The following is a 26,496-nucleotide window of genomic DNA, read 5'->3' on the forward strand; positions in this document are numbered from 1 at the left end:
ATATCTGTTTGTTGTTGTACTCTCCCAGGTATTTAGTGCAGTGCTCTGCACACTGTAAGGGCTCAAAAAATACAATTGAATGAATGAATAAATGGGACCCAGTGGCTACTTTAGCACTAAATAAATACAATTTCTTGATTAACTGATTGACTTTTCTAATGGTATTTTGTTAAGCACTATGTGCCAGGCACCATCCTAAGAGCTGGGGTAGGTACAAGCTATTCAGTCCCTGTCCCACATGGGGCTCACCTTTCATTCATTCATTCATTCATTCAATAGTATTTATTGAGCGCTTACTATGTGCAGAGCACTGTACTAAGTGCTTGGAATGTACAAATCGGTAACAGAGACAGTCCCTGCCCTTTGACGGGCTTACAGTCTAATGAGGGGAGACGGACAGACAAAAACAATAGCAATAAATAGAATCAAGGGGATGAACATCTCATTAACAAAATAAATAGGGTAATGAAGATATATACAGTCGGGTGGACGAGTACAGTGCAGAGGGGGTGGGACGGGAGAGGGGGAGGAGCAGAGGGAAAGGGGGGAGAAGAGGGTTTAGCTGCGGAAAGGTGGAAGGGGGGGTAGAGGGAGCAGAGGGAAAAGGGGAGCTCAGTCTGGGAAGGCCTCTTGGAGGAGGTGAGCTTTAAGTAGGGTTTTGAAGAGGGGAAGAGAATGAGTTTGGCGGAGGTGAGGCGGGAGGGCGTCCCAGGACCTTCTTAGTCTCCATTTTACAGATGAGGTAACTGAGGCCCTGAGAAGTGAACGACTTGCCCAAGGCCACACAGCAGACAAGGGCAGAGAAGAGATTAGAACCCAGGCCTTCTGACTCCCAGGCCCGCGCTCTATCCGCTAGGCCACGGTGGTTCTTGCCCTCATTCTCAAGGAGCTTCTGTCCCATCTAACCTAAGTGACCAATCCACAATGCTCCTCCCAGCCTGTGGGAGGGGATCAGACACCCGGGGGTTGGCGGAGGGGGGCTGCCTGAAACTGGGAACACTGGGAGAGGTGGTGCGTCCAGATTGCTGGAAAAAAGACAGATGAAACCAAGGGGTCAGAGGTATGAACTTTTTGCAACAGATTGGATTCCCAGCATTGAGTCTGTGGAGGAATGAGGGTCAGAGAGAGAAGAAAGGTTTTCTGGTTTCGGTCTCACAGAAGAGCAGCAGAGGGCCTGAATGAGTGAAGAAAGCAAGGGGGACTATATAAAGAGGGCTGGGTCTCCCACCCATCCAGTCACTAGAACAAGAGTGTCAGTCATATTACCTATCCCTTGATGTTTTTCAACACCTCTCCCCATTTTCCCTGCCTTGAATCTGCTCTCCCTTGAGACGTCTCCTGGGTTTTAAGTGGTTTTTTTCAGTTGTCCTGAAGCCCGAGGGACGGGACAGAGAATCAATCCAGGATCCAGTTTCCTGACTATCACTATCTGAAGGGTCTCACCTTGCCTCCCCTGCCTCCTCTGGAGCTTTATTATGTCCTGGGGCTACAAACAAGAATCCAAGTTTCAGGGCCTCTCTTATCCTCTTCCCTGTGCTGTGGTAAGCAGGTTTGGGGCTGCTTTTTTTTCCCTTCATGGTATTTGTTAAGCATTTACTATATACCGGGCACTGTACTAACAGCTGGAGTAGATACAAGCTAATAAGGTTGGGCACAGTCCATGTACCAAATGGGGCTCATACTCTTAATCCCCATTCTACAGAATAAATACAATTGAGTGAGTTAACACTGAAGCTCAGAGAAGTGAAGTGACTTGCCCAAGGTCACACAGCAAACAAGGGGAGGAGCCAGGGGAAGAACACAGAGCCTTCTGACTCAGAAATGCTTGCTTGCGTGAAGGAGACCAGTGGTCAACCCTGTAACTCTGCTCTTCACCTAGAGTCCTGCTCAAAGAGGGCTCAAAGAGCTACTTCCTGAAATCCTCCATCCTTTTCCAGTCCTCTGTCCCCTCCCTCAGGGGGACATGAGGTGGAAAGGAGAGAAACCTGCCGAAAATCATTTCAGGGACAACCAGCAGGATGGGCAGGCCCAGGGCTCAGGGGAGCATCTAAGCCCGGCATGTTCAAACGCAAGCACCAGTCGGTGTTCACGGTGATGCGAGAGACCCAGGAGTATCCGGCCAAGGCCAGGCCCGTCAGATTCAACACCGTCATCACCAACCCCCAGCAGGACTACACCACCATCTCTGGCCAGTTCTCCTGCCGCATTCCCGGACTCTACTACTTCGTCTTCCACGCATCCCAGGAGGCCAACTTGTGCGTCATCTTGTTCAAAGATGACGAGAAGGTGGCCGGCTTCTGCGACCACGTGTCCAACAGGAGGCAGGTCAGCTCTGGGGGCGTCCTGCTCCACATGGAGAGTGGCCAGCAAGTGTGGCTGGCTGTCAATGACTACAACGGCATGGTGGGCAAGAAGGGCTCTGACAGCGTCTTCTCTGGCTTCCTGCTCTTCCCTGATTAGAAGCCTAGGAAAGTTGGGGCATTGGCCTCCTTGCCTGCCTCCGAGGCCTTCCTCTGGGCCTCTCTCTGGGCTTCTCTCTCTCTGGGCTTCTTTCTGGATTTCCTCTCTGGGCATCTCTCTGATCCATTTTCTGAGCCGTTCTCTGGGCCTTTTATGGATTTCCCTCTCGAACTCTCTCTGGGACTCTCTTTGGACCTCTCTCTGGATCTTTCTCTGGGTCTTTCTCTGGGCTTCTCTCTGGCCTTTCTCTGGGTTCCTCTCTGGGCCTCTCTCTGGGTTCCTCTCTGGGCCTCTCTCTGGGTTCCTCTCTGGACCTCTCTCTCTTCGCCACTCTCTCGGCCTTTCTCTGGGTTTCCCCCGGGCTCTCTCTGGTCCTCTTTTAGGATGATTTTTGGGCCAGTCTCTGGGTCTCTCTCTGAGCCAGTTTCTGGGCCACTCTTTTGGCCTCCCTGCCTCACGACTTCTCATTGCTCCACTTCTGCCAGATGGGGAGACACCTGAGGGACTAGAGGGGGGGACAGCAGGGAGAAAGAAGGGGAGAAGAAGGAGGGGGTGGGTGAGGCACAGAAGGATGGAGGGATGGAGGGAGGAAGAAAGGGGGAAAGGGGAGGGAAGGTTGAGAGAAGAAAGGAAGAAAGGAGGTGGGGAGGGAAGGAAGGGGCTGTTAGTACTGAAGATTCCCACCAAGAATCAGCCCTCTGCAGTGAGCCCAGAAGCCAGAAAGCCCACAGAAGACAGAGTTGGGGACTCCAGGAAGGCCAACGGGAGAAAGTTTACTAGTCCCACCCACAGTCCCTCTTACTGTCTTAACTCAGGAGAGGACGCGCTCCTAGACAGAGAAACAAAGGAGGGGAGAGCCCAGCAGGTGTGACTCCCTCAGACACCCGATCAGTCTGTCAATCAATTATATAAATTGAGCACTTACCGTGTGGAGAACACTGGGGCTACAAGAATCCAAGTTTAAGGACCTGTATGTGGAGAGCACAATATTACAATAAACACAGACATTCCCTGCCCACAACGAATGTACTGACGCTCCCCCACTGTCCAGTTGAAATGGCGCAGGGCTCCCGGCGAACCAACACCCCCAGGCTTCCTCTGAGGGGGTTCTGAAGGGAAACGGGCTCTCTGAAAAGTCCAGTGCCTTTCGACTACACTTTGTCTGGAGTCACGACCTTTCACCCCAGTGGGGAAGGGGACGAAGCAACCACGGGACTCCGGGTAGCTGGACACACGGGCCCTGGCAGGCAGCAGCTTCACTCACCGGTGCAGAGGAGCCGAGCGGCTTGGAAGCGGAGCATTTCACCGTATCTCTTTGTCTGGCACAACCGGACAGCCTAGGCCTGACGAGTCGGTGGGATGATAAAGTCCAAGACACTGTTAATGATTACTTTCCTTCCTGGCCGAGCAGGGAAGTTGGAAACCTGAGACTCTCCTGGTACCTCCTCCCAGGTGCACGTTGGGAGTATTTACTTCTTTCTTCCCAGCAGCTGATGGGGACACACCTTCAGGACCTGTGAACCCGCTCTCCGGTTAACGCTTTAACGGCTGACTGAAGGGAGGCTTCTGTAAAAGGCCCCTTCCTTTCTTACACACACCTCGAATCGCTGGCCATAACGAGGGCAAATGGCCCCGCGTAGTAGGGCTTCCTATGAGCCTTGGGTTTGTGCCTTGTCAGGGCCCTACGTAACTCGGGAATATCTCCCCGAGGCCCTCCGAAATCCAAATGAGGAACTACAGGATAATGATCCGGGTGAATCCCAGGATCAATCAGTAGGATTTATCGATCACTTACGGGTTATAGAACACTGAACTAAGTTGTTTTGGGGGTTTTTTGGTGGCAATTGTTAAACACATTATATTCTGGGCACTCTCCTAAGCGCTGGGAGAGATACATGGCATCTCATTGTTATTCATATTTAATATGATAAGCCATAATTAAAATTATAATGTAAATATTATTTGAAACATAAATTATTATTTATTCATATTCATGTCTGTCTACCACTCTAGTCTGTAAGCTCATTGTAGGCAGGGAAAGTATCTGTTCATCCTCGTCAATGTTAATGCTCTCCAAAACACTTAGTACAGTGCTTTGCACATAACAAGCGCTCAATAAATACGAATGACTGAAAATACGATTAATCGGTATTTCCTTGCTAGGTGCCAAGCACTGCATGAAACTCCGCAGTGGGTAAAAGATGATCAGATGGGAGACATTCCCTTTCCCCCATGGGACTCACACTTCAGGTGGGAGAATGGGTATTTTATCCCCATTTCACAGAGGAGGAAACAGAGACCCAGAGAGGTTCAGTGAGTCGTCCAGGTCACAGAGCAGAGCTGGGACTAGAACTCGGGAGTCTTGATTCCCGTTCCCGCGGCCTTTAATAATAATAATAATAATAATAATAATGTTGGTATTTGTTAAGCGCTTACTACGTGCAGAGCACTGTTCTAAGCGCTGGGTTAGACATAGGGGAATCAGGTTGTCCCACGTGGGGCTCACAGTTAATCCCCATTTTACAGATGAGGGAACTGAGGCACAGAGAAGTGAAGTGACTTGCCCACAGTCACACAGCTGACAAGTGGCAGAGCCGGGAGTCGAACTCATGACCTCTGACTCCAAAGCCCGGGCTCTTTTCCACTGAGCCACGCTGCTTCCCAGTGGCCTTTCCATCGGACCACTCCGTCTCCTGACAACCGACTGCCGTAGGGCCTGGAGGGACCCCGCGATGCGCTCATTGTGTCGAACTCGTCTCCAGTCTGCCCTGCCCTCGGAACGTGGGCCTGGTGCATTATCGGGCCCAGGGAGCAGAGGGGATGAATCTTCAAAGAGCACCATGGGGATGGCCAATCTTTGGACTCTGACAAGCGCCGCTGCCAGCCTGGCAGACAGAATTAGCTTCTGGAAGTCGCTGTCTCATCACAGTTATCAGTTCTCGGACGTCAAGGGTTACATGGCTTAGTGGCAAGAGCGTGGGCTCGGGAGTCAGAGGACGTGGGTTCTAATCCCGGCTTCGCCACGTGTCTGCTGTGCCACCTCGAGCAAGCCACTTACCTTCTTTGTGCCTGTTACTTGTTCTGTAAAATGGGGATTAAAACTGTGAGCCCCACTTGGGACAACTTGATCACCTCGTACCTACCCTGGCACAAAGTACATAGTAAGCACTTAACAACTACCATTATTATTATTGCCTAACAAAGCTGCCCGCTTTGTCTCCAATCAATAGGATGCAGAGCACTGTACCAGCCCCACAGATCCAGAGCACTGGACTAAGTCTGCTGGGGTAGATACAAGGTTGGACACAGTCCATATCCCATAGGGGACTCACATTCTTAATCCCCATTTTAGAGATGAGAGAACTGAGGCACGGAGAAGTGAAGCGACTTGCCTAAGATCACCCAGCAGACAAGAGGTAGATAGCGCAGGGATTAGAACCCAGATCCTTCCGACTCCCAGGCCCACGTTGCCCCTCTTGTTTTGTTCTGTTTTGCTTTGCTGTCTGTCTTCCCCGTCTAGACTGTGAGCCCGGTTTTGGGCAGGGATTGTCTCTATCTGTTGCCAAATTGTACATTCCAAGCGCTTAGTCCAGTGCTCTGCACATAGTAAGTGCTCAATAAATACTATTGAATGAATGAATATCCCTGATTGATCTCCCATTTCCACACCATGAAATCATTTGCATCTATCTGTTGCCGAATTGTACAATCCAAGCGCTTAGTACGGAGCTCTGCACATAGTAAGTGCTCAATAAATTCTATTAAATGAATGAATGAAATCCCTGATTGATCTCCCATTTCCACAGCTTGAAATCATTTGCGTCTGTCTTACCTCCCCCTTTTAGGAAGTAGACTCTTTGAGGGCTGGAACTAGGTTTTATCAATCAGTGGTACTTACTGAGTGCTTACTGTGTGCAGAGCCCTTTACTAAGCGCTTGGGAGGGTACGATACAACAGACTCGGTAGATATGTTCCCTGTCTACCACCAGAGTCTAGAGATTTACTCTATTCCCACCCAAAAGCTTAGTACCTTGCTCTGCCCGCACAGTAGATGCTCGACAAATACTATTAAATGAACTAATTCGTTGATTCTTATCTGACCAGAGGCAATAATCGTGCTATTGATTCCTGAGGCATCCACACCCCGAAGATCTACAGTAATATCTTTTTAATGGCTAAATCCTGTAATAGCTTGGTAGCAAAACAAAGATGAGTGCTTTGGAGGAAGCAGCCTGACCTACCGGACAGAGCACGGGCCTGGGAGTCAGAAGGATCTGGGTTCTAAACACGGATCTGCCACTTGTCTGCTGTGTGATCTTGGAAAAGTCACTCAACTTCCCCCTGCCTCAGTTACCTCATCTGTAAAATGGGGATTAAGACTGTGAGGCCCACATGGGATAACCTCATTTCCTTGTACCTACCCCAGCACTTAGAATAGTGCTTGGCACATAGTAAGCGCTGAACAAACACCGTAATTATCATTATTAGACTAGCCCCTGGGAGCTTATTCTCTGGGTCTTTCTGACTTTGACACTCCAGAAGACTCTGATTCTGACACCCCCAGAGAGACAAGCCTGGGAATTATTATCTGTTAATCCATCCATGGTATTTATTGAGTACTTAATGTGTGCAGAGCACTGTACTAAGCACTTGGGAGAGTACAATACAACAGAATTAGCGGATACGTTCCCTGCACGTAAAGAGAGTACAATCTGAAGGGGAAGGCTGTGCCTTTCCACCCGGGAAGTTGATTCCTTCGGGGCCGAGCTCTCACTCGGAAAGCAAACGGGCCACGGTAGGAGTCTGCTTTTCCACCCAGCTGGGCGTCCCCTGGCCCTCGCTCCACACCGCCTTCCGTGTCAGCAGAAGCAGCATGGCGTAGTGGGTAGAGCACAGGCCTGGGAGTCAGAAGGTCGTCAGTTCTAATTCCGACTCTGCCACTTGTCTGCTGTGTGACCTTGGATATGTCACTCACTTCTCTGTGCCTCAGTTAGCTGTAAAATGAGGGTTGAGACTGTGAACCCCACATGGGACAGGGACTGGGTCCAACTTGCTTTCCTTGTATCCACCCCAGCACTTTATACAGTGCTTGGCATATAGTAATCTCTTAACAGATACCATCATCATTATTATTATTATTATTATTAGCCCTTTGGGAGGGAGGCCAGTGCTCAGAGATTTCTGAGTTGCTCTGGGAGGACGGGAAGAATGATGGGCCCCAAAGACCCTTCGAACTCCATCTCGACCCAGGAAACGGACTCCACAACACTCCATCCACCCTTTCAAAGTTTGACCGGAACAAATGAACCTTTCCGCTTTCGTCTGAATGATTCATCTCCGTGGCCCTCCGGGGAGGGGCTCAGCTTGATGATCATCTTGGCACCTCCTCAACCCACTGCTTTCTTCTTCCCTCTGCTACCTAGTGCCAGACCTGCAAACCGGGAAGATTCCTGTGGGACCCCTGGACCCCCACCTTGAAGTCTCTGAAAGAGGGAGGAAGCAGGGAGCCCAGACAGTCGATAAATGTTACTTTTTGAGCGCTAACTCTTTGCAGTACGCTGTAAGCACTTCTCATCCGTTCGTTAATAATAATGTTGGTATTTGTTAAGCGCTTACTATGTGCAGAGCACTGTTCTAAGCGCTGGGGTAGACACAGGGGAATCCGGTTGTCCCACGTGGGGCTCACGGTCTTAATCCCCATTTTACAGATGAGGTAACTGAGGCACAGAGAAGTTAAGTGACTTGCCCACAGTCACACAGCTGACACGTGGCAGAGCTGGGATTCGAACTCATGACCTGTTCAATCGTAGCAGCACGGCTCAGTGGAAAGAGCCTGGGCTTGGCAGTCAGGGGTGGTGGGTTCTAATCCCGGCTCCGCCATTTGTCAACTCTGTGACTTGGGGCAATAATAATATCATTATTATTATTATTATTATTATTATTACTAGATACTGAAACCTCAAAAGGTCTTATTCCCTGTCTCTGAAGCTGGGCGTGTGTGCAGGGTCTCTCAGCGTGGCTCAGTGACAAGAGCCCGGGCTTGGGAATCAGAGGTCACGGGTTCTCACCCCGACTCTGCCGCTTAGCCAGCTGTGTGACTTTGGGCAAGTCCCTTCACTTCTCTGTGCCTCAGTTACCTCCTCTGTAAAGTGAGGATAATAATAATAATGATGTCGGTATCTGTTACGCGCTTACTATGTGCAGAGCACCGTTCTAAGCGCTGGGGTAGACACAGGGCAATCAGGTTGTCCCACGTGAGGCTCACAGTTAATCCCCATTTTACAGATGAGGTAACTGAGGCCCAGAGAAGTGAAGGGACTTGCCCACAGTCACACAGCTGACAGGTGGCAGAGCTGGGGGATGAAAACTGGGACCCCCACGTGGAGCAATCTGATCACCTTGTATCCCCCCCCAGTGCTTAGAACAGTGCTTTGCACATAGTAAGCGCTTAACAAATGCCAACATTATTAAAGGGTCCAAATGGGGAGGGATTTTGGGGGGTGTCCTGTTCTAGCGCCATGGCAGGTGAGGAGCGGCACCACCAGGGGGCGCTGACGGCGCCCTGAGGGAACGGGAGCCGAACTGCGGAGCTCTGCCGCCCTCTCGTGGCCCTACCGAGCACGCGCAGGCAGGGGCCAACGGAGCTGAACATCATCATCATCATAATGATGGCATTTGTTAAGCGCTTACTATGTGCCAAGCACTGTCCTAAGCGCTGGGGGAGATAGGAGGCCATCAGGATGTCCCTCGTGGGGCTCATGGTCATCATGAGAAGCAGCGTGGCTCAGTGGAAAGAGCACGGGCTTTGGAGTCAGAGGTCATGAGTTCGAATCCCAGCTCTGCCACTTGTCAGCTGTGTGACTGTGGGCAAGTCACTTAACTTCTCTGTGCCTCAGTTACCTCATCTGTAAAATGGGGATTAAGACTGTGAGCCCCACGTGGGACATCCTGATTCCCTTGTGTCTACCCCAGCGCTTAGAACAGTGCTCGGCACATAGTAAGTGCTTAACAAATACCAACAAAAAATCATCCCCACTTTACAGATGAGGTCACTGAGGCCCAGAGAAGTGGTGTCTTGCTCAAAGTCACATAGTTAAGTGGCAGTGCCGGGAGTAGAATCCATGACCTCTGACTTAAAGTCCTGTTATAATAATAATGATAATGGTATTTCTTAAACGCTTACTATGTGCCAAGCACTGTTCTAAGAGCTGGGGGAGATACAAGGCCATCAGGGTGTCCCTCGTGGGGCTCACAGTCATCATCCCCACTTTACAGATGAGGTCACTGAGGCCCAGAGAAGTCAAGTGACTTGCTCAAAGTCACACAGTTGATAAGTGGCAGTGCCGGGAGTAGACTCCATGACCTCTGACTTAAAGTCCTGTTTCTAATAATAATAACAATAATAATAACAATGATAATAATGGTATTTCTTAAGCGCTTACTACGTGCCAAGCACTGTTCTAAGCGCTGGAGGAGATACAAGGCCATCAGGGTGTCCCTCGTGGGGCTCACAGTCATCATCCCCACTTTACAGATGAGGCCACTGAGGCCCAGAGTAGTGAAGTGACTTGCTCAAAGTCACACAGTTGATAAGTGGCGGAGCCAGGCATTGAACCATGACCTCTGCCTTAAAGTCCTGTTTACAATAATAATAATAATAATAATGATAATGGTATTTCTTAAGCGCTTACTATGTGCCAAGCACTGTTCTAAGCGCTGGCACTGATACTGTTGCATTGTGCTCTCCCAAGTGCTTAGTCCAATGCTCGGCACACAGTAAGCGCTCAGTAAATACGAGTGAATGAATGAATGGATCCCATCTACCAAGTCTGATGTATTGCAGTTTCCCAAGCGCTTAGTCCAGTGCTCCGCACACAGTAAGCGCTCAGTGAATGCAACTGAATGAATGAGTGGATCCCATCTACCAAATCTGTTGTATGGCACTTTCTCAAGCGCTTAGTTCAGTGCTCTGCACCCAATAAGAGCTCAGTAAATATGAATGAATGAATGAGTGGATCATATCTACCAGCTCTGTTTCACTGCATTTTCCCAAGCGCTCAGCCCAGTGCTCTGCACACAGTAAGCGCTCAGTAAATACCACTGATTGATCAATTGCCCAGGGAAACCTTTGCCATCTTTGAAAAGCAGTGTGGCTTAATGGAAAGAGCCCGGGCTTGGAAGCCAGAGGACCTGGGTTCTAATTCCAGCTCTGCCACTTGTCGGCCGGGTGACCTTGGGCAAGGCCCTTAACTTCTCTGGGCCTCAGTTACCTCATCTGTAAAATGAGGATTAAGACTGTGAGCCCCACGGGGGACAACCTGCTTAAGTTGTATCTACCTTCGTGCTTAGAACAGTGCTTGGCACACAGAAAGCGCTTAACAAATACTATTATTATTACTATTATTATTACTAAAGGCATTCGGTTGGAAGGAACTTCAAAAGGTCACACTTCCATCACACTGGTTTCAGGCAGATGAATGACTAAGGCGGTCAGATGATTTGACAACTATTTCCTTTACTGTCCCTTACTCCGTCCTCATATTTTCTTTCCTTCCTATTTCTCTCCTGTAACTGAGTCTGCATGAGGACGTGGTTAGAGGCAGAGGGAGGTTGGTTTGTGAGCCTCACAAGTTGAGAATGGGTAAATCCCTGCTTTTCTCCCCCATAGTTTCCCAACTTCCTCTATTCAACTATGTCACAATCTATTTCGTGGCAGGTGAACCTTGGGTTTGTAAAGGGCCACGTATCTGGGGAAGCGGCGTGGCTCAATGGAAAGAGCCCGGGCTTGGGAGTCAGAGGTCATGGGTTCTAATCCCGGCTCCGCTGCTTGTCACCTGTGTGACTTTGGGCAAAGTCGCTTAACTTCTCTGTGCCTCAGTTCCTTCGTCTGTAAAATGGGGATTAAAACTGTGAGCCCTACGAGGGACAACCTGATTACCTGGTATCCCCCCTACCCAACACTTAGGACAGTGCTTTGCCCAGAGTAAACGCTTAACAAATACCATCAAATTCTCAGCAAATTGCAGAGAACCTCTTCCCTCCAGTAGGATTGATCCCCCAGCTTCAGCAAAGATGTATGAAGCAGATGGGCTCAGCATGGGCTAGAGAAGCAGTGTGGCCTAGTGGAAAAAGCCCTCGCCGGGGAGTTGGAGGACCTGGGTTCTAAGTAGGAGGGAAAAAAAAAAAATGGGTATTGAATTCCCATTTTACAGATGAGGAAACTGAGGCACAGAGAAGTTAAGTGACTTGCCCAAGGTCACCCAGCAGACAAGTAGCGGCATCAGGATTAGAACCGAGGTCCTCTGACTCCCAGGTCTGTGCTTTCTCCATTAGGCCATGCTGCTTTTCAGCTGAGGTCGTTACCCATATTCAGCTGCCCAGGGGTTTTCTTAACCCCAACTCAAGAAGTAGCGTGGCTTACTAGAAAGAGCACGGGCCTCGGAGTCAGAGGACCCGAGTTCTAATCCCGCTCTGCCACTTGCTTACTGTGGGACCTTGGGAAAACCCCTTAACTTCCCCGTGCCTCAGTTTCTTCAACTGTAAAGTGGGGATTCGATATCCGTTCTCTCTCCTGTTTAGACTGTGAGTCCCTCGTGGGACAGGAACTGTGTCTGACTTAACTTGTCTCTACCCCAGACTTTAGAAGAGGGTTTGACACATAATAAGCACTTAGCAAATATGATAAAAGAAAAGAAAAAAGAACTTATTTTGGTCTCGTACCTTGGCCCGGATCCCATTTTGCCCATGCGAGGCTGTGATGGAAGCAGGGTATGGAGTACAGATGATATATTGGGTTCCCTCAACCGACTGCACGCCTCTGGGTTCTAATTCTGCCACCTGTCTGCTCTGTGACCTTGGCCAGGTCACTTAACTTTTCTGTGCCCCAGTTACCGCATCTGAAAATGGGCATCAGTAATATTCTGAGCCCCGTGTGGGACATGGTTGTGTCCAACCTTATTAGCTTGTATCTGCTACTTAGAACAGTGCTTGAAACATAGTAAGTGCTGAACAAAAACCGTTATTATTATTATTGTTATTATTAATATTAATACAAATAAGTTTCTCACTTTGTCAGTGTTGTTATAGTGTTTCTTAAGCACTTGCTATGCCTCCACCTCTGTTCTAAAGGATTAGAGTTAGTGTGGAAAAAGGGGTGGAATAATAATAATAACCTGATTAGCTTGTATCCACCCCAGAGCTTTTTATAATGCCTGGCATTATAGCTCTTAACAAATACCATAATAATAATAGCAGTGATAATAACAATGATATCCATAATATCTGTTAAGTGTTCACTATGTGTGAAGCCCTGTTCTAAGCACTGGGTTAGATACAAGTGCTACTTGGAACAGTGCTTGACAGTAAGTGCTTAACAAAATCATTATTATTATTATTGTTATTATTATTATTACTAATAAGTTTCCCACTTCGTTTTGACATTGTTGTTATAGTGTTTGTTAAGCACTTGTTATGCCTCCACACTAGGGTTAGGGTAGGTGTGGAAAAAGGGGCAGAATAATAATAACCACCACCTGATTAGCTTGTATCCACCCCAGGGCTTTTTATAGTGCCTGGCATTATAGGTCTTAACAAATACCATAATAATGATAGCAGTGATAATAACAATAATATCTGTTAAGTGTTTACTATGTGTGAGGCACTGTTCTGAACACTGGGTTAGATACAAGTTAATCTGGTCAGTCACAGGTCCTTGACCCGCATGGGGCTCGCAGTCTAAGTAGGAGACCGACGTGATATCGAATCCCCATTTTATAGATGAGGAAACTGAGCCCCAGAGAAATTATTTCCCGTAGTAGCAAAGCGGGCAAGTGGCAAAACCGGGATTAGGACTCAGGTATTCTGACTAAAGCCGAGCTCTTTCCACTACACCACATCGCTTCCCATGGAATTTTCATGGAATATAAAATATAATCCAAGGTGAGGGTGTCGCCTGGGGCTTTGATAAACTTCCCTTTGGTATCATTTACATGGGACATTTTATACCTGTGAATACATCAGTCCAGACCCAGAAGTACATGCTGTATACACAGATAAATCACTTGGGTGAAATATGTCTGGAGGGAGGGGGTTGGGAGGAAACTGATCAGCAGGAGGTGAGCTTTGAGGAAAAGCAGAATGAAATGGAACGTGAAAACTCTAGACTCTGAGGGAGAGAGAAGGAGTCTGAGAGAAAAAGGAACTGGAAGAGGAGGAGAAGGAGGAAGGAAAGGAGATGGAAGCCAAGATTAGTGCTGGAAGTTTTGGAAAAGGCCTGATCTCTTTTTTTCTCTTCTCGTTCCCATACACTGATCTCAGAAAAACGACCAGCAGCGCCTAACGTCGTCTACCAACTCCACTGTATTGTGCTCTCCAAAGCGCTCGGTACCGTGCTCTCCACACAGTAAGAACTCAATAAATACGATCGATCGGTGGGTTGATCCATTACTTCTTCAGAACGATTACTTCGAGATGATGAAAACGACTCCAAAGTCTTTTAGGGTATGCGATCCTTTACCATGATTCTTTTTTTTTTTCATGACCCAAGACAAAGTGAGCCTTCGGGAGAGATATCATTTCCTCTAAATTTCCAGGTCTGGTTCAGTCATGTTTGGTATGACTGCCCGCCTTGCAGTGTTACCTAACGTAACGTTCAGTAAAGCAAATGACTCACTCGACCTCCTGCCTCATCTGAGCCCTTCAGAGCAGATTTTACGAGTCCGAAAACTGTGCTTTCGAAGTCTAGATGTGTAGCTCATTCCCCAAAGGACAGCGGCAAACACATCTAACCTAAGCGACTTGCCTAAGAGTGTTGGGGACCCGGTCAGAGGAAGGGTCGATTTTACTGGAAAGCAAATCGACCCGAGGAAAATATGCCAAAATTGATGGCATTATAAATCAGTGACTCATCAGGTTTCGCTGCTGAAGTAGAAACAGAAGTCTGACTGTTTTCTTGCTCACTGGAGCCAATAAACTTAACTAGGAAGAGATTGATGCTGGAACCATCGCCAAATCGTATTTTGGAGATAAAACTCTTTTCCTCGTTATTGTCTCCCAAAGGATACTTACTCTGTTGCCTATTCACATCCTGTGGAGCCTCTAGGAAAGTTGATTTAAATCTCGTCTCGGGGGGGATGATATTATTTATGTTAGTCAACATATCCGGCCTTAATTCCCTCTCAAACGGTAAGAAAAACATGCATTTCGATTACAAAAACAGATTTAGCAACAGTGGAAGAGTCCGGTGAGTTGTCTTTTGATACTATATATCAAATAATAATAATAGTGGTATTTGTTCGGCACTGACTATGTGCAAATCACTATTCTAAGCTCTGGGGTGATCAGGTTGTCCCACGTGGGGCTCACAGTTTTAATCCCCATTTTACAGATGCGGTAACTGAGGTACAGAGAAGTTAAGTGACTTGCCCAAAGTCACACAGCTGGCAAGTGGCGGAGCCGGCATTCGAACCCATGACCTCTGACTCCCAAGCCCGGTCTCTTTCCACTGAGCCAAGCTGCTTCTCAAATAATACATACTGGAGAAGCGGCTCAGCGGATAGAGCACGTGCCTGGGAGTCAGAAGGACCCGAGGTCTAATCCTGCCTCCGCCACATGCCTGCTGTGTGACCTTGAGCAAGTCACCTCACTCCTCTGGGCCTCAGTTACCCCATCAGGAAAATGAGGATTAAGACTGTGAGCCCCAGATGGGACAGGGACTGTGTCCAACCCAATTACCTTGTATCTACCCTGGTGCTTAGTACAGTGCCTGGCACGTAGTAAGTGCTTAACAAATAGCATAAAAAATATCATCGATCCATCAGTCAATGATTCCAACAGTGGTGTATGATTCCAACAGTGGTGTTTATTGAGTGCTCACTTTGTGCAGAACACTGTACAAAGCGCTTGGGAGAGTACAATACAACAGAGTTGGTAGACATGTTCCCTACCCACCAAGCACTTAGAGCCCAGAGGAGGAGACAGACATTAAAATAAATTATGGATCCGTACATAAGTGCTGTGGGACTGAGGGTGGGGTGAATAATAATAATAATAATAATAATAATGTTGGTATGTGCAAAGCACTGTTCTAAGCGCTGGGGTGAATAGCAAGTGCTTTAAGGGGACAATCCAAGTACATAGGTGACACAAAAGAGAGAGGGAGGAGGGGAAATGAAGTTTGGAGAAGGCCTCTCGGAGGAGGTGTGAGGCGCAGGGAAGTGAAGTGACTCACCCGAGGCCGCACAGCAGACAAGTGGCAGAGCGGGATTAGAACCCATGACTTTCTGGCTCCCAAGACCGTGCTGTACCCATTACACCATGCTGCCGGGCCAGAAGGAGGATGTGAGCAAGGGGCAGGTGGCGAGATACAAGAGATAGAATATTGATATAATTTTCTGGCGAGATAGAAGAGATTGAAGTACAGTGAGAAGGTTGATGATGAAGGAGCAAAGCATGTGGGCTGGGTTGCAGTAGGAAATCAGCGAGATAAGAGGGAAAGGGGTGAGCTGATGGAGTGTTTTAAAGCCAATTTTAAGGAATTTCTTTCTGAGGGAGGAGTAGATGGGCAACCGCTGGAGGTTTTTGAGGAGGGGGGAGATGTGAACTGAACACTGGAGCTCAGGAGGCAGGGGAGGAACCTGCAAAAGAGACTGAAAAGGATTGATTAAGTGCAATAGACTCACAGAGCACATTTCCTGCCTAAAAGGAACCTACTCGTGTAATAGAAGCACAAAGCACACTCCTTGCCTAAAAGGAACTTACTCTAATTGGGAAAGAGAGGAAACTGAAGAGTGCCCATTCTAGGTCTGAGGATCACAAAATGAAACCAAGGGAAAAAATAAAACTCAAGTCAGTCAATCGTCTTTATTGAGCGATTACAGCGTGCAGAGCGCTGTACTAAGAGTTTGGGAGAGTACGTTAAAACAAGAAACAGACACATTCCCTGCCCACAATGAGCTTACAATCTAGAGAGGGACTCATAAGTGTATTTATAGGGCAGAACACTGCATTAAACGTTTGGGAGAGCACACCAGAAGCGAAAGGAAAAGTCCTTGCATGCGAGGAGCTAGCTGATAATGTGGGGAGATAGCAGGCATGTATGATTTACACATGACGGGAACAACAGACTAGTTTGAATGCCAGGAAAGGAATGTCTGAATCCAAGGGGCAGGATCCGCCTCAGTCTGGTCTTTAATGGAAGAGACTCATCAGCCCAGCAAAGATCAGTCAGTCACTCAAAGGTATTTATTGAGTGCTTACTGTGTGCAAAGCACTGGTTCGAAGCACTTGGACAACTACAGTACAGTAGATATAGTAGCTGTGATCCCTATCCTCAAGGAGCTTAAAGTCTTCACCTTTCAGTCATTTATTATGAGAAGCAGCGTGGCTCAGTGGAAAGAGCATGGGCTTGGGAGTCGGAGGTGGTGGGTTCTAATTCCGGCTCTGCCGCTTGGTAGCTGTGTGACTTTGGGCGAGTCACAACTTCTCTGTGCCTCAGTTACCTCATCTGTAAAATGGGGGTTAAGACTGTGAGCCCCAGGTGGGACAACCTGATTACCTTGTATCTACCTCAGCCCTTAGAATAGTGCTTGGCACATAGTAAGCCCTTAAGAAATATCATCACTGTTACATTAGCTTTCTCAGACACTGATAGTATGGCACACTATGGAACACCAAGTCCAAAGTAGAGGGCACGCGGATAGATCCGTTATCAGAGTATTATACTGGGGATCTGAAATATTTTGATTATTTTATAAATGGTTTTTATAACGTGCTATGGGCCAGCACTGTTTTAAGCTGTGGGGTAGAAAACAGTTAATTGGGTCACAGTTTCTGTCCCACAAAGGGCTCACAGTCTAAATAGGAGGGAGAACAGGTATTGAAATTCCGTTTCACAGATGAGGAAACTGAGGCACAGAGCGGTTAAGTGACTTACCGAAGGTCACACGGCAGGAACTAGAACCGGGGTGTCTTGACTCGTTACCCCGTTAGACTCTTCCACCAGGCCACGCAGCCCTGAGGGGAGTTTCCGATCTACTCCGATCAATGAAGAAACCTGAAGCCCTGAGTTTAAATAGTTACCACAAAGAAGCCTCCCAGGCCACAGTTTTCTCCATCAGGGTCCGGTGATGTCCAGTGAGAGGGAATGCCTTGATTTCCACCTCCCTCCACTCTCCTCTCCACTATAACTTAGGCTCGGCGGGGCAAAGAAGCTGACAACCATAACAGACAGACCCTGGGCCTGGTATTCCATAATCTCAGATCCACCACCTCTTTGCTGTGTGACCTTGGGCAAGTTGCTTAATTTCTCTGGGCCTCAGTTCCTCCATTTGTAAAATGGGGATTAAGACTGTGAGCCCCACAGGGACATAGGGGTGTCTGTCCATCCTGATTAGCTTATATCAACCCTTCCCTTCTCTACTCCCACAGCCCAGCCCGTACACTCCGCTCCTCTGGTGCTACACTCTTCACTGGGCATCGTTCCCGCCTGTCCCGCCGTCGAGCCTGGCCCACGTCCTACCTCTGACCTGGAATGCCCTCCCCTCCTCACATCCGCCAAACTAACTCTCTTTCCCTCTTCGATCCCCGCTGAGAGCTCCCCTCCTCCAGGAGGCCTTCCCAGACTGAGCCCTCCCTTTCCCTCTGCTCCTCCTCCCCATCGCCCCTCCTCCCTCCCTCTGCTCTATCCCCTTCCCCACAACACTTGTATAATTTGTACATATTTATTGCTCGATTTATTTTATTAAGGATGCGCATCCATCTATGATTCTATTTATCTATTTTGATGCTACTGATGCCTGTCTCCTTGTTTCATTTTTTTGTCCGTCTCCCTCCTCTAGACTGTGAACCCGATGTTGGGTAGAGATCGTCTCTATCTGTTGCCGAATTGTACTTTCCCAGTGCTTAGTACAGTGCTCTGCACACAGCAAGCGCTCAATAAATACCTTTGAATGAATGAATGAACCCCAGCGCTCAGTAGGGGTCTTGGCACATAGTAAGTGCTTAACAAATAGCATTAAAAAACAAGCAAACAGAATTCGTGGTTGTATGAAACCAGTCTCGTCGAGAAGGCTCAGCACTTTAGGGGTTCCTATTCAGGCAGCCTCCGCACCATGCTCCCACCACCAGATTTCAGGGTGGAAAGAGGGGCAGAATAATACTAACGATAATGACAAGCAGTAATAATAATAACTGTATTTTTAAGCGCTTACTCTGTGCCAAGCAACTGTTCTAAGCGCTGGGGTAGACACAAGTTAATCAGGTTGGACTCAGTCTCTGTCCCACCAGGGGGGCAGAGTCTAAGGGAAGACAGACACTGAATCCTATTTAGCAGATGAGGAAATAGAGGCGCAGAGACGTTAAGTGACTTTTCCCAAGGCCAAACAGCAGGCAATTGGTGGAACCAGGATTAGAAGGCAGGTTCTCTGACTCCCAGGCCCATGCTCTTCCACTAATAATAATGATGGTATTTATTAAGCTCTTATATGTGCCAAGTACTGTTCTAAGTGCTGGGGTAGACATAAGGTAATAATAATAATGTTGGTATATGTTAAGCGCTTACTATGTGCAGAGCACTGTTCTAAGCGCTGGGGTAGATACAGGGTCATCAGGTTGTCCCACGTGAGGCTCACGGTCTTCATCCCCATTTTACAGATGAGGTAACTGAGGCACAGAGAAGTTAAGTGACTTGCCCACGGTCACCCAGTTGACAAGTGGCAGAGCCGGGAGTCCAACACCTGACCTCCGACTCCGAAGCCCAGCTTCTTTTCCACTGAGCCACGCTGCTTTAGACTGGGAGCTCCATCTGGGACAGGGACTCTGTTCAACCTGTTTATCTTGTATCTACCCCAGTGCTCAGTGAAGTGCTCAGAACATAGTAAGTGCTTAGCAAATAGAATAACGACAGCAACAACGTCAGTGATAATAATAATCATCTGGCAGTTATGGAGGTCCCAGCACTTGGGAGAGAGTTGTCTGGGATTTCGCAAGGCAAGAAGAGCTGTGGAAGAGCTCATTTCCCCTACTCCTTCTCCCTTCCGTACCCTTTATTCACCCCACTCTCAGTCCCACTGCACTTACGTCCACGTCCGTAATATATTTTAACGTCCGTCTCCCCCTCTAGGCTTTAAACTCTTTGTGTGCGGGGAACAGGTCAACTTGTACTGTCCCACGTGCTTAGTACAGTGTTCTGCACAAGGCACATGCTCAGTGAATAGAGGTGATTGACTGCGTGTCGTGGAAAGCAGGGATGCAAGCTCCGAGGTGCTACCGGAGGCTTGACTGGAGAAACAGCATGGTTCAGTGGCAAGAGCCCGGGCTTGGGAGTCAGAAGACGTGGGTTCTAATCCCCACTCTGTCACTTGTCTGCTGTGTGAGCTTGGACAAGCCACTTCACTTCTCTGTGACTCAGTTACCTCATCTGTAAAATGGGGATTGAGACAGTGAGCCTCTGTGGGATAGCCTGATGACCTTGTATCTACCCCAGCGCTTAAAATAGTGCTCGGCACATAGTAAACACTTAAATGCCATTCTTATCATTATTGACTGAAGGGACCCATGAGGACTGAAATGAATCTGGTTTTAGCTCCTTGATGTAACTGAGGAAGGGTGTTTCGCCAGGCTGGTGGTATGGAGTTTCAAGGGAGAAGGTGAAGGAAGTAGCCACATGACCAACCTGGATTTCCTCTGACTCCGCTTCGTGGAAGTTGCCTTCTTGGAAAATCCCCCAGAAGTCACCAGGTCCATATGGCGTCTTCCAGCTGCTCATTCCCCATCTCAGGTCCTGGTTTTTGTGAGGAACGGGTGCTAGACTGGGAGCCCATTATTGGGCAGGGATTGTCTCTATCTGTTGCCGAATTGTACATTCCAAGTGCTCAGTACAGTGCTCTGCACATAGTAAGCACTCAAAACACACGACCGAATGAATAGACGCCACGGGCTCGGCTCGGCTTCAAGCAGTAAGAGTGGCCACCTGTCCTAGATGCCCCCTCTCCTCTCCCTCCCCGGCTAGGCTTGGACTGGTCCAGGTGTCCACTACACTGTCAGCTCCTCACTAGTCTGTAAGCTTCTTAATCATGACAGTAATAATGATGGTACTCGTTAAGCATTTATTATGTGCCAGGCAATGTACTAAGCGCTGGGATGGATACGAGCAAATTGAATCAGACACAGTCCCTGTCCCACGTGGGGTGCTCAGATACTCCCCATTTTCCAGAAGAGAAGTGAAGTGACTTGCCCCAGGTCCCACAGCAGACAAGTAGCGGAGCTGGGATTAGAACCCGTGACCTTCTGACCCCCAGGCCCGTGCTCTAGCCACCACAATAAGATCACTTTTACCATCTCTATTGTAGTGTACTTTTCCAAGCGCTTAGTACAGTGGTTTGCACTTCCCCCCCTTCAAAGCCCTACTGAAGGCTCAGCTCCTCCAGGAGACCTTCCCAGATCAAGCCCCCCTTTTCCTCAGCTCCCCCTCCCCTCCTCATCGCCCCGACTCCCTCCCTTTGCTCTACCCCCTCCGACCCACAGCACTTGTGTATATATGCATATATCTATAATTCTATTTATTTATATGAATGCCTGTTTACTTGTTTAGATGTGTATCTACATCTATAATTCTATTTAATTATACTGATGCTATTGATGCCTGTTTACTTCTTTTGATGTCTGTCTCCTCCCTTCTAGACTGTGAGCCCGTTGTCTATTAGATTGTAAGCCCATCAATGGGCAGGGATTGTCTCTATCTGTTGCCAAATTGTACGTTCCAAGTGCTTAGTACAGTGCTCTGCACATAGTAAGTGCTCAATAGATACTATTGAATGAATGAATGGGCAGGGATTGTCTATCTTTGTTGTTGAATTGTACTTTCCAAGCACTTAGTACAGTGGTCTGTGCAAAGTAAGTGCTCAGTAAATATGACTGGAATGAAAGTAAGCACTCACTAAAGGTCTTTAATTGATCTGATGGTCGGGTAGCTGCCACGGAACTTTTTGAGCTCTAGAATTGGGGTGAGGGTGGAGGGGAGGGTTATATACCCCAGGCTGGGACACTCAACCTTTCCCCCAAACCCTTGGGGGAGAGACCAAGAATCTCAAAATAAGAGGGCTGCCCGCCATCTTCCACAATGACACCCACCACAATGCTGTAACCTGGGGCATTCCACGGGACAGGAAGCCATCCGCTTATTTCCTAACAATTTCCTTAAATTTCAATGCCTCTGTTTCCTCTTCTTGAATATTCAAAATTTCCTTCTTCCGGCAGCCGAAGGACTTCTCCTCGCCACTGACATTATTGGCCTCATCATCACGATTGCAAGATCTTGAAGGGCAGGGGTCATGCTTCCTCTACTCTATTGTTGTACTCTTTCAAGGGCTTAGGACAGCGCTTTGTACATGGTAAATGGTCAGTAAATATCACTGATTGATTGACTGGTGATTGCCTTCGATAGTAGTAGCACTATTGTTTTATCACAGACTGTAGGCAGAACACTGCTGTATTTGGGAATTTATCATGAGCATTTATTCTTACCTCTGGCCTGGAATGCCCTCCCTCCTCACATCCACCAAACTAGCTCTCTTCCCCCCTTCAAAGCCCTACTGAGAGCTCACCTCCTCCAGGAGGCCTTCCCAGACTGAACCCCCCTTTCCTCTGCTCTTCCTCCCCCATCACCCCGACTCCCTCCCTCTGCTCTACCCCCTTTCCCTCCCCACAGCACTTGTATATATTTATACATATTTATTATTCTATTTTATTAATGATGTGTATCTATAATTCTATTCATCTATTTTGATGCTATTGATGCCTGTCTACTTGTTTTGTTGTCTGTCTCCCCCTTCTTCTAGACTGTTAGCCCATTGGGTAGGAATTGTCTCCATGTGTTGCCAAACTGTAACCTTCCAAGCGCTTAGTACAGTGCTCTGCACACAGTAGGCGCTCAATAAATACGATTGAATGAAGAGCACTGAACTAAGCGGTTGGGAGAGTGCAATACAACACAGTTGGTAGACGGATTCCCTGCCCACGACAAGCTTACGGTGTATTTACGCTTTCTTATTTCTGCCTGTCGCTTATTTTATTTATTAAAATAATGTATTTAATTTAACACACATTTGAATTAATTATTTATTCATTTATTTTATCTCCCCTGCTAGACTGCAAACTCCTTGAAGGCAGGAATCACGTCTACTAATTCTAGCGTATTGTCTAAAGTGTTTAGTGCAGAGATCTGATCACATTAGATACTCAATAAATATGACTGATTGATTGACTGGTTCCTACCCACCAGAGACTTTCAGGTTATTGGGAAAGCTTAGAAGAGAGATTGATGAAGACTATATACAATAATTAAAAGAGCCTCAGGAAGTGAAAATAAAGACCCCAAATGGAAAATGAATCAGTAACAGCGGCAAAGCTCGGCTAAGCCTACAAAAGTGACGAGCTTGTGGAGACGGGCTAAGGCTTGACTAAGGAGATGGGGTTAATCCACGAAGTCCTCCCGGAGGAGGCGTCTTTTCAGGCAGCCTTTGAAGGTGGAATGGGACATGTCTGAAGGAAGTTTAGGAGAAAAGTCACTGGTGGGAGAGTTAGCCCTGGAGGTTAGGGTGGCTAGGGGGAGTGAAGAAAAAGAGAACAGCTAAGCAAGAGAAAGTCTACTGATGGAGGGCTCTTTATCTTTTGGATGCTAGGTTTTATTGGGCAGTTGTCTGCTCAGATTTCATATCCCTAGAATAGTAGCAATAATAATAATAGCATTTCTTAAGCGCTTACTATATGCCAAGCACTATATGCCAAGATACAGAAGAAGCAGGAGTAAAGATACAGGAGAAGCAGCATGGCGTTGTGGATAGAGCATGTACCGGGGAGTCAGAAGGTCATGGGTTCTAATCCCGGCTTCGCCACTTGTCTGCTGTGTGACCTTGGGGAGGACATTTCACTTCTCTGGGCCTCAGTTCTCTCATCTGTAAATGGGGATTAAGACTGTGAGCCCCACGTGGGACAACCTGACTACCTTGTATCTACCCCAGCGCTTAGAAGAGGGCCTGGCACATAGTAAGCGCTTAACCAATACCAGCATTATTATTTATTTATAAATAAATGTATATATTTATTCATTTATTGCTATTGTTCTTGTCTGTCCGTCTCCCCCGATTAGACCGTAAGCCCGTCAAAGGGCCGGGACCGTCTCTATCTGTTACCGATTTGTCCATTCCAAGCGCTTAGTACAGTGCTCTGCACATAGTAAGCGCTCAATAAATACTATTGAATGAATGAATTATTATTATTACAAAATAATCAGACCTCAAATGGGGCTCACAATCTGCGAGAGTGGGTTTTGAATCTCCATTTTTTTCCTGAGGGAAATGAGGCACAGGGGAATAAAGTGACTTGCCCAAGGTCCCACTGCAGGTAAGTGGTAGAGCTGGCATTAGAACCCAGGTCCTGTAACTCCCAGGCCAATGTTCTTTCCACTAGTGTACTATCATGCCGTAGTAGTGTTTATCGTCTTTATTTAGCACTCGCTGGCTCACTGTGTGGAGAAGACTGTACTAAACAGTGGGAGAAAGCACAGGAGCCCGTAAGTACACCCTCTGGCAAATCCTGGGTCCCTCCAAAATGGGGAGCCGATCTGCTCTTTTCAGTCAGAACCAGTCAGCCCGTGGAGAAGCATCGTGGCTCAGTGGAAAGAGAGTTGGGAGTCGGAGGTCGTGGGTTCCAATCCCCGCTCCGCCGCTTGCCAGCTGTGTGACTTTGGGCCAGTCACTTCGCTTCTCTGCGCCTCAGTTACCTCATCTGTAAAATGGGGATTAAAACCTCTGAGCCCCACGTGGGACAACCTGATCGCCTTGTATCCCCCCGGCGCTTAGAACAGTGCTTTGCACATAGTAAGCGCTTAACAAATACCACCGTTATTATTGTTAGCTTTTTGGGAAAATGATTCCGGTTCTGTGCCGGCTTGTGGCTGCTCTAAGAAAAGGGTCACCTGCCCTTTCGGCCCCAGAAGAGGCGAGTCCTTGGAAAAGCGAGCTCCTTTCATTTTTCATTCCCGACTGGCCTTGGAGAAAAAGTGAACAGGCCATGCCACTTGGTGGTGCCAGTTCCCCAAGCAATTATTATCCCCGACACCCCGGGGGGAAAGCAGTGCTGCAGAAGCAGAACCGTCCAGGGTCAGCACTGTGCAATGCCCATCAGCACATCCGCTTGACAGGTCATCTCGGTTTTGACACGGTGCGAGTCAACCGGCTCCCTTCCGAGAACACTTCCGTGCCTTGCCCTGCCCGGGTCACTGCGCAGCACAGAACGGGAAAGATACACCACAGTCCGTTGCATCTGGTTGTCCCGGGGAGGAGAGAGTGACCCTTGCCTGATGAGGCACTTCCTTTCGGCCAAGCTATGAACTTCCTGAAAAACTAGATTCTAGGAAGATTGGGGGAGAAGAAAGTCAATCTTGCTTTAGAGTGCCAACTCCTCGAGGGCAGGGGCTAGTCCAGTGGCATGATGGATAGAGCACAGGCCTGGGAGTCAGAAGGTCATGGTTTCTAATCCTGGTTCCGCCGCTTGTCGGCTGTGTGACCTTGGGCAAGTCACTTCACTTCTTTGTGCCTCAGTTATCTCATCTGCGGAATGAAAATTGAGAGTGTGAGTCCCATGTGGGACAGGGACCGTATCCAACCGGATTTGTTTGCATCCAACCCAGGGCTTAGTAAGATGCCTGGCACACCATAAGCACTTAAATACCACGATTATCGTTATTATTATTGCTGATCATCGCTGACAAGCTAGATTGTAAGCTTCTTGAGGGTAGGGTTCACATCAGTTAACTGCCCTGTACTCTCCTAAATGCTTAGTATAGTGCTCTGAAACATACATACTAGGTGCTCAATAAACACGATCGATTGCATTGATGACGACGATGATGATATAGTATTTGGGGTTGAGTTTTCCTCTTGCCTTGCTCTTCCTTTCTTTAATAGTTGGTTCCAAGAAGCAGTGTTGCCTAGTGGAAAGGGCACAGGCCTGGGTCAGAAGGACCTCGGTTCTAATCCTGGCTCTGCCACTTGTCTGCGGCGTGACCTTGGGCAAGTCACTCAATTTCTCTGCGCCTCAGTTTCCTCATCTGTAAAATGGGGATTAATACTGAGGGCCCCATGTGGGGCACGGACCGTGTCCAACCTGATTAGCATGTATCTATATCTCAGTGTTTAGCGCAGTGCCTGGCACATAGTTAAGGCTTAACAAATACCATTAAAGGACAGGGACTATGTCCCGTATGGGTCTCACAGTCGAAGTAGGAGAGAATAAGATTTAATCCCCATTTTATAGATTAGAAAACAAGCCCAGAGAAGTTAAGTGATTTGCCCAAGGTCACACAGCAGACAAGTGACAGAGCAAGGATTGGAACCCAGGTCCTCTGACTTCCAGGCCCACACTCTTTCCACTAGTCTATGTGGCTACATTCCCCGGCCCTATTGAGAATTTACACTGTGGAAACATGACACAATCTGACAGAGGTCAAATTCTGAAAGATTAGAAGACTCAGAGAGATCAGATTTGCTTAACCTTCAGGCATAGCAAGAGTTTCTGATCATCATTATCTCTAACAATTTTGTGAAATGCAATATGGGCCATGAGTTTATGCAATATAGCCGTCATTATCATCGGGGATAATCTGGGCATCTCACACAGCCCTGCTCATTAAATCTCACCGTTTGGTCCAAACATCTATCGAACATCACGCAACCTGGCGCAACATTTCGGTCCGTCCCCCGGTCACCATAGTAACCACACCTACTACATATACCTACAAGTGCCCACTCCATGGAGATAATGGGGTCCTCAGCTGTTCGAGCTTGACTTTCAGACTTACTCATCCTAAATCCCTTGGAATTTCCCCTCATGGTAGAAAAGTCCCCCAAATGGCGCCATTCCTCACAGCCTTTGTAACCTGTCCCCTCCCTAGTCCTCAACCCCAGTGCAATTCCTACTCCCTTCCCACCTCTGGAAACAAAAGGAAAAGTAAGCGTCTCTACATGCATTTACCCCCAA

General features: G+C 47.9%; 2 protein-coding genes across 2 annotated transcripts in view; one reads left to right on the forward strand and one right to left on the reverse strand.

Annotated features, from left to right (window-relative positions):
• Positions 1-3,843, reverse strand: part of RASSF6 (Ras association domain family member 6) — a 33,522-nt gene extending 29,679 nt beyond the window's left edge. Inside the window, exons 1-2 of the mRNA XM_007669184.4 lie at positions 3,725-3,843; positions 3,386-3,428 (exon numbers count right to left, since the gene is read on the reverse strand). The gene's annotated coding sequence lies outside the window, so the exon portion shown is untranslated. The remainder of the gene's footprint in view (positions 1-3,385; positions 3,429-3,724) is intronic.
• On the forward strand, positions 2,057-2,824 carry LOC100080523 (complement C1q subcomponent subunit C). The gene has a single exon (XM_016227735.3). It carries the CDS (start codon positions 2,059-2,061, stop codon positions 2,458-2,460), a length of 402 nt encoding a protein of 133 aa, XP_016083221.1. The 5' UTR covers positions 2,057-2,058; the 3' UTR covers positions 2,461-2,824.
• Positions 3,844-26,496: the final 22,653 nt, after the last annotated feature.

The sequence above is a fragment of the Ornithorhynchus anatinus genome, chromosome 10, assembly GCF_004115215.2.
Source record: "Ornithorhynchus anatinus isolate Pmale09 chromosome 10, mOrnAna1.pri.v4, whole genome shotgun sequence".
NCBI classification, from domain to species: Eukaryota; Metazoa; Chordata; class Mammalia; order Monotremata; family Ornithorhynchidae; genus Ornithorhynchus; species Ornithorhynchus anatinus.

Coding starts and splice junctions, on each gene's coding strand:
- LOC100080523 (XM_016227735.3), top strand. CDS start 2,059: ATGTTCAAACGCAAGCACCAGTCGGTGTTCACGGTGATGCGAGAGACC.